Source organism: Bison bison, unplaced genomic scaffold (assembly GCF_000754665.1).
Source record: "Bison bison bison isolate TAMUID 2011002044 unplaced genomic scaffold, Bison_UMD1.0 scf7180017864294, whole genome shotgun sequence".
In the NCBI taxonomy this organism is placed as follows: Eukaryota; Metazoa; Chordata; class Mammalia; order Artiodactyla; family Bovidae; genus Bison; species Bison bison.
This window is the reverse complement of record NW_011494866.1, coordinates 1,234,992-1,243,869: the sequence shown is the minus strand read 5'-3', so window position 1 is coordinate 1,243,869 and position 8,878 is coordinate 1,234,992. Positions and strand designations below refer to the sequence as shown.

The 8,878-nt window shown below is 38.1% G+C and overlaps 1 protein-coding gene across 2 annotated transcripts in view; it reads left to right on the top strand.

The window, feature by feature from the left end:
- IL1RAP (interleukin 1 receptor accessory protein) overlaps positions 1-8,878 on the top strand; it is a 145,303-nt gene that overhangs the window by 52,850 nt on the left and 83,575 nt on the right. For both annotated transcript variants that reach the window (XM_010850699.1, XM_010850700.1), the window contains exon 2: positions 6,318-6,382. In XM_010850699.1, the coding sequence (XP_010849001.1) occupies positions 6,319-6,382 (64 nt within the window). In that variant the 5' untranslated portion in view covers position 6,318. The remainder of the gene's footprint in view (positions 1-6,317; positions 6,383-8,878) is intronic.

Genomic DNA, 8,878 nt, shown 5'->3' with positions numbered 1-8,878 from the left:
ATGAAGTGATGAGACCGGATGCCATGATCTTCGTTTTCTGAATGTTGAGCTTTAAGCCCACTTTTTCACTCTCCTCTTTCACTTTCATCAAGAGGCTTTTTAGTTCCTCTTCACTTTCTGCCATAAGGGTGGTGTCATCTGCATATCTGAGGTTATTGATATTTCTCCCGGCAATCTTGATTCCAGCTTGTGCTTCCTCCAGCCTGGCATTTCTTATGATGTACTCTGCATATAAGTTAAATAAGCAGGGTGACAATATACAGCCTTGACGTACTCCTTTTCCTATTTGGAACCAGTCTGTTGTTCCATGTCCAGTTCTAACTGTTGTTTCCTGACCTGCATACAAATTTCTCAAGAGTCAGATCAGGTGGTCTGGTATTCCCATCTCTTTCAGAATTTTCCACAGTTTATAATTATAGGACCATTCAAATTGTACTTTTAATTTTGGATGAACTTTGGTAACTTGTGGCTTTTGAGATGTTGGTCCATTTTATCTAAATTGTGGCATTTGCGTGCCTAGAGCTTTTAGTATTGCCTTATTATAATTTTAATGCTGTGTAATCAGTAGTGAAATACTCTCTTTTATTCCTAATAGTGATACATGTTTTACTTTCATTGTTGATTCTCCTGGCTAAAGGTTTAGCAATTTTATTTTTCTTTTCAAGGAACCAGCTTTTGGCTTTGTTATTTTTTCTATGCATATTATTATTTCTGGTCTAAAAATCTTTGAGCAAGAGAAAAAAGAGGCAACAAAGGAAGAGATGGTTGGATAGCATCACCAACTCAATGGACATGAGTTGAGCAAATTCCAAAAGATAGTGAAGGACAGGGAAGCCTGGCATACTACAGTCCATGGGGTCTCAAAGAGTCTGACACAGCTTAGCGCCTGAACAACAACAGAAATCTTTATCTCCATTCTTTATTATTTCCCTCATTTTGCTTGCTTGGTTTAGTTTTCTCTTCTTTTTGTAGGTTCTTAAGGTAAATATTAGATTATTTTTTGGGATCTTTATTCTTTTTTTTTGTGAACTTTTAATACAGAAAATTATTCTCTAAGCACTGATTTAACTGCATCCCATGCATTTTGGTATGCTGGATTTTCACTTTTGTTCAGTTCAAAATATTTTCTAATTTCCCTCAAGACTTTCTCTTTGTTCCATGTATTATTTAGAAGTATATATTTTAATTCCTAAATCTTTGGAGATTTTTAATTAATTAATTTATTTATATTTGTAGTTTAATTCTACGGTTAGAGAATATATTTTGAATCCCTTTAAATTTGTTTAAGTTTGATTTATGGTGCATGATATTATGGTGAATGCTTATGCATACTTGAAAAGAATGTGCCATTGCTTCCAATTTAGAGTCTTCAAAAAGTTGCTCCATGTACTCTCCCCAGGTTTATAGCTACATTCATTAAGAAAGACAAAGTGGAATATGCTTACTTCATTATACCCAGATTCAGAGCCTATTATGTTACTTTGCTGAAAGGTTTTGAAGCAAAACCTACTCAAACGTTATCAGTATATTAGAAAAAGGAAAAGAAAGATCTAGATGGAATTCAGGCTCAAGGAAGTAATTGGGCTGCAGGGCTGATCCTGCATGTGGATGACCATCTAAGTTCTGTGACTTGGTGTTAATGTCCAAGTATTCAGTGGACAGGTCAAAGCATAGGGTATCTGTCAACCACAAATGAAGCAGATAAAGCTTCATGGTTAGATGAGGTTTATCCAGCTTAGAGTAAGATATTACAGGGGAAAAAAATGCAGGCTCCTAGAACAGAGTGCTAATAAGAACCAAGTTGAAGGACCATGCCCCAACCAGGTTGCTGAGATTCGGAGAGTGGCTATGATCTGATTATGGAGCTGCATATGGAATTAAGGAAACTGATGTATGAATCTAGCCTGTGGTCTTATGAAATACTGTTGTATAGAAGGAAGCCTGAGCAAATGATGATTCAGAGATAATCTGAATTATTATCTAGGGGTAGATAGCCTAGTTTCAGCCTATCTCCTGGTCAGTGAGAAAATCCAGTGATCAGGGCAAACTCAGAGGTAAGGAAATTTTGAAGCTTAATGTCCCTAGAGAAGGCAGACACTGGAAAGATTAATTTACATGGATAGATGTTAAAGTGAATATGTAATAGCAATCTTTATTATCATGTTGATTACATAGAACTAAGTACATATTTGAAACTTCTTGCTAGGTGATATAGACATTATACTAGGAAACAATGGCATTGAATATGAGATAAGTACTAATATCTAAGAGGGGAAGTGTGGAATGATCATATAGTAAACAAAATGCAGGGAAGGATGACTAGGAATTTATTGTATGTAGGTTCTAGTCATCTGAAGCAAAGGCAGAAGCTATTAAACCCCAGCACAATAATATAAAGCTAGGTTGTACTTCAGACCATGAGAAATCCTGCATTATTAGATAGATTCCTTTTCTTTTCTGATTGTTTCTCCAGTCTAAAAATACCCAGACCCACTCTCCACAAGAAATAAGAATCAAAAGCATATTACTGGACTTCCCTGGTGGTCCAGTGGTTAAGATTCCAAGCTTCCACTGCAGGGGGTGCGGCAGGTTCAATCCCTGGTCTGAAAAGTTCTGCATGCTGCAGTGGAGCCAAAAAAAAAGGAAAAAAAAAAATTGTATTACTTGTAACAATAGTAAACTTCTGAGGCTGAATGCAAATCTATGTTAAATGAATCAATCTTCTCAGAAACATTTCAGATCATTGGTACCTTTAGTCTTTTAAAACCAGCCTGCACAATCATATTTTCTTTTCAGTCTGATTTATTCTGATTCATTACAAGGCAGGACTGACCCTGGACTTGTATTTGCACACATTATTTTAAGTTTACCTTGGTAACCTGACTCCTTGTTGCCTCCAGCATAATCCAGTTACTCCTGGGATTATCAATTTAGGCTCTCAATCACACACTAATTAGAATGTCTTCAAAGTGTTGCCATAGGAACTCAGCAGCTTATAAACAGGCGAATTGTGAAAGTAGAGAGGTGTGAGGCTTTTTTTTTTTTTAATAGCCAAAAACAGTTTGGCAGGTTAGAATCCTTTAGCATAGCTGAGTATTGGAACTGAGATTACTTCGCTTTATGCTGCTGCTGCTGCTGCTAAGTCGCCTCAGTGGTGTCTGACTCTATGCAATCCCATAGACTGCAGCCCACTAAGGCTCCCCTGTCCCTGGGATTCTCCAGGCAAGAACACTGGAGTGGGTTGCCATTTCCTTCTCCAATGCATGAAAGTGAAAAGTGAAAGTGAAGTCGCTCAGTCGTGTCTGACTCTTAGCGACCCCATGGACTGCAGCCTACCAGGTTCCTCTGTCCATGGGGTTTTCCAGGCAAGAGTACTGGAGTGGGGTGCCATAATTAAATGTCTACTTGCTCTCTGTTGACAAGGACTATACAGAATTATTAATTACTTTTGTTAATGTCTTGGATGAGGACATAGGTGGAATGTTCATCAAGTTTATGGATGACACAAAACTAGGAGCATAACAATTATTGTGATGATCGACTGAGGAATCGAACTGATTTCAAGGCAGAATTTAGTGGCAATCCATCCAATATGTGCCTGAAGAAAATTTCTGTGATTCTCTCTTTGCTGTTTAAAGTAATCCCAAGTTCTTAGCCTACTGTTCAAGACCTTGCAATATTCTGATCCTAAAGCCCCTTGCTTTCCACCAAAATCTTTTATAGTTCTTTTCCTAATACCCTGTGCTTGAGTCAAACTGAATTATTTATAGATGATTTCCTATTTATGTTCCATGCTTTCCTCTGAGCATTATTCTCCACTGAGTTTCTTTCCCCGACACTTTCCTTCTGCCTCAATTCTAAATTTCCAAACCACTTCTTTCAGTTTAAAGCTACTTCTTCTATTTAGTCTTCTTTGACGGCCTTAGCTGGAGTAATCCCTTTCTTTTGCTGATCTTCAATAACACTTATCAGCTCCTCTCTATTTTTATCACTTTACTTTGTATTGCAGCTACTTCTTGTACACACTTAAGTTTCTGTTAGACTCTGCTTAGTACTCAAACTTCCGCCTGATAAATCTTTGAACATCCTGTAGTGCCTCTGCATGTCTATTGTTCAAAGTTGATGGTGCTGAAGTGGTTTGCATGTGGTGTATTTCCTCTATGGGGGATAAGTGCCTTTAGAGAAGACCCTACATCTTGCTTGAGAGGTCTCTGCAATTATAGGCTAGTGACTTGTAAACAGAAAGTGTTCAATACGTGTTTTATTGAATTAAAGAATGCCAATAGGAAAACTCCCTAAGGGAATGGTATAAGAATTAGAAGGGAATGGTGGTGTTAAGAAAGAGACATTTAATTTCTGAGATAAAATGTTGTTTAAAATATAATAAACTCTCCTGTGATTTGTGTTGCTGTTGTTCAGTTCCCAAATCATGTCTGACTCTTTGCAACCCCATGGACCTCATGCAAGTCCAGCATGCCAAGCTTCCCTGTCCCTCACCATCTCCTGTAGTTTGCCCAAGTTCATGTCCAATGAATCAGTGATGCCATCCAACCATCTCATCCTCTGTTGTACCCTTTTCCTCCTGCCGTCGATCTTTCCCAGCATCAGGATCTTTTCCAGTGAGTTGGCTCTTTGTGTCAGGTGGCCAAAGTATTGAAGCTTCAGCTTCAGCATCAGTCCTTCCAAAGAGTATTCAGGGTTGATTTCCTTTAAGATTGACTGGTTTGATCTCCTTGCTTTCCAAGGGACTCTTATGTACAATCATGCTAAGAAAGAAGCACAATAGAGATTTTTGGTGATGTGTGGCCAACAGAGGTGACAAGTGTATGAAACTTGCATCCTCCTTTAAAATGACCACACATTCTGGATGGCTTGAACAATACTGGTCTATACCTTTTGTTTCAGTGTAGCACTCTTATAAATGTTCCATTTCAAATGCTGTTAGTAGGTCACCCTATTTATTAAATACTTCTATGATTTTTAGACTACTGTACTACTGTGAAACTTGTGACATAGGCTAATATTTGGGATAATAGACATAGTTTGTCAGGTGTGGATATAAATCTCATCTCTGCAACCTACTAGAAATATGATCTGAACAAGTTACCAAGACCTCTGTAATTACCCCCATATATCTGTTATGTTCAAAACAGAGTGGAGGTCCTTGATATGTAATTTCTCAATAATATTCAGGTTTCAGTACTTATAACCCCACAGAGGTTTTATCAGGGGCCAGATATGTGTAGAATAGTGGTGAAAGAAATAGTTAACAGAGTTGTTATACCTCTAGCCCTTCTGCATTAAAGATCACACAACCAAATAAAAGGACATTGTTCTTGCTAGTGAACTGTTTCAGCTGGTTACCAACAGAAGGGCTAAACATCACAGAAACTAGAATCCAGCTTCATCATTTGTCTCTTGAGTAGGAAGAGTAGAGCAGGCACAGTAAGACATGAGAGTTATACATTTCCCTTTACTATAAATTCAGAGTATCATGGACTGCAAACCAAGTCTGAATCTAGGATTTCTAGATTTTCTGTTCCTCACTAAGAAGAAAAAGTATCTAGATAATAAAACATTTCCTAGTGGAAATAAACCAAGACAATATGATGAAGAGTAAGAAGAACAAACTTATCTGCCAGAAATTCAACTCTGATGAAAAAAAAAAAAACTAAAAAAAAGTATTTTTAAGTAGGCAGAGTTCAGTGATTAAGAGACCATTCTAGAGCCAGGCTGTTGTAATTTAATCATTATCCTGCCACTTTCTGGGGCTTCCCAGGTGCCACAAGTGGTAAAGAATCTGCCTGCTAATGCAGGAGACTCAAGAGACGGGTGTTTGATCCCTGGGTCTTCAGGAAGATCCCCTGGAGAAGGGAATGGCAACCCACTCCAGTATTCTTGCCTGGAAAATTCCATGGACAGAGGAGCCTGGCGGACTACAGTCCATGTGGTTGCGAAGAGTTGGACGTGACTGAGCATGCACATGCTAGATGCACCAGTTACTCTTTTCTAGCCAAAGGATCTTTTATCTTATTTACACTTGTCTCAGTTTTCTTACCTGTAATATGGAGATATGAAAAAAGCCTATCTTCCTGGTTGATTCTGACAATATTAACATTGTAAAATTGTTATAATTTTATGATTGTGTCATATTTTTATAAATATTAAAAGTGTGTTATTATAAATATATTTTTGTGTTAATATTGTAGAAGTCTTAAAACAGTTCCTAGTCGATAGTCAGCCTACATATGCATTAGTATTGTTTAAGCACTTGAGGGTAATAAGTACTCTCCTTGCCTTTGTATTTGTATTGACAGGATGGGACTTCTGTGGTGTGTAATGAGTCTGTACTTCTATGGGATCCTGCAAAGCGATGCCTCAGGTAAGTGAATGTCTCTTAACAATCTATTAAGATGCAGATAACACATAGAGTAATGTCATATGTCTGAAAATGGATTAAGAGACCATAATGTTGATTATTTCCATTGACTTCTGTGGTAATATAAAATCTTATATTTGACAGAATCATATAGTTTTGATGGTGGCAAGAACTACTGAAATCTTTAGTCTTTATGGGACAAAGTACACTGGGAGGACTGGTTTGGTGTGTTTAATTATAGAAATTCGTCTTCACCTTCACATCTAAGGCAACTAGTATCGTATTTCTTCCCCTTACCTCAGGTCCTATGGGAAAAGAAATGACAGTGATAGTGGATGACTTCTGTTTTCCAAACTTGAGCCAGTGGCGGAGAAAGCCTTGGTGGTAACAGCCCATTGATACCTTATAAAAACAAATAAATAAAGATAGAGTTTTGCTCTGATGACTCCTGCAATGGAGAAGACACAAGAGACACAGGTTCAGTCCTTCAGTTGGGAAGACCCCCCGGAGAAGGAAATGACAGTCCATCTCAGTATTCTTGCCTGAAAAGTCCCATGGACAGAGGAGCCTGGAGACCTACAGTCCAAAGGGTCACAGAGAGTTGGACATGGCTGAGCGATGTCCAACTAAGCACACAGAGAGCACACACATAGGAAAGAAAGAACCTATCATTAGGCTCATTCTTTCTTTGGATGTTGCTTCATAAGCATACGAAGATGCAGCCAAAATATTTATTGAGTTTAAATAACCAAACTCAGCTATCATGGAAATGGATCGTATGACATCAGAGTTACAGCGGACTTTAAAGTCTGTCTTTGTGGGTCTTATCTCATCTGTAGAAGTACTGCTCAGAACTATTTGATGGTACCTCTAACTAGTGATCATCTCATTTTGGCCCATTATATCTTTGGACTGATCACATTATTAGAAAATTTTTAGTACATATAACTGAAATTTGTCTTTTGTCACATCCATACATTTCTTTGGTTCAACTGCTTGATTTAAATGGAAAATACCTCATCTCATGAGTCTCTAATTTTAATTCAAGGAACTGAGTTATCTTCATTTAAAGAAAAACATTCCCATGTATAATTTCCCTGATGATCATGGATCATACTTTGAATATCATTGCTTTAGAATTCTTCTATGTGAGAGGCCAGCAGAGATGTTCAACAGGGGTCACCAAACCATGGCCATGTTCTCCCGTATATACCTTCAACTGTTCTTCATGTGGCATGGATTTGAGCCTTTCTACCGTCTTGATTATTTTTCCTGTGTGTGTTTGGTTTTGCTATACCACTTAAGGCATTTTATTGGAAACCAAAAATAGCACTAAAGGAGGGGTATAACTTGGACAGAGTACAGCTCAAAGCCAAGAGAAGGAGCGATAACTTCTAACCTTGTTGGCCCTTAGAGGCTTTACAGAGGAGAGGATATATTATAAGCAGGACTGATATTCAGCTGGGATGCACTAGTATAGAGCTCTACTGCCTGTTTAAACCAGCATCTACCCTGCTTAATTGAGTGTCCCATTTGACTGGCCAGTTCCCTGATGTCCTGATTTTAAATATGCTGAGTATAACCCCTGATTGGAGTTTCTTATTTGATTTAGTTCTGTCCTTGAATGGTATCTTCTTAAGAGGCCTTCCTTAACCATCTTAACTAAAATAGCCCTGCCAATCACTCCAGTCCTCTATCCTTCTTTAGTTTTCTTCATAACACTCATTATTTTTTGTCACTATATCAATCCTTCTCATCCTTTTTTTCTCCTCCTCTTCCTTTTTCATGTTCTTTTCCCTTTCCAATCCCTGTTTTCCTCTCCTTTCTTTCTTTCTCTCTCTCTCTTCCTCTGTTCCTGCCTATTTCTCTGCTTTTAAGCTCCCCAAGGACAGGGACTTGTCCATTTTGTCTGTGCACTTGGAGTAAAGATGGACACATAGACACATAGTAGGAACTCAATGTTTACATATATACAGGTAGATATATGATAGGTATAGGTAGGTGTATGTATATATATGTATATATGTGTGTGTGTATATATATATAAAATGAATGAAAAACTGTCCCTTTACTTTTTTTTTTTTTTTTTGCCCAAGTTGGTCAACTATATAATTGGTCAATTATAAAGTTTATTATAGAACTTGTTTGTATTCATACTAGCAATTCATCAATGTGGTTTTATGTCCTCACCTTGAAGGGAAATGGAAAAATGACCTTGTTAACCTTGTTAGAGATCAATGAATTCCCAGGAGGCAGTGGCTCATTAGTGCTGGTGCCTCCCCACTGGTCCTGGCAGAGTTGCTTTTCTGAATGACCTTTACTGTAATCCATCCAAGGAGCACCCCCCACCACCCCCTCAGATGTTGTTGGAGAGTGAGCTTTTTACCCAGGAACTGACTCATAATTCTGCCAGGGAAGCTGACTTCTTGAATAAAATACGTTCTCATACCAGCCCCATTGAGTCACCATGGGAGCAGGAAACATGTTGTAATGCCCTCG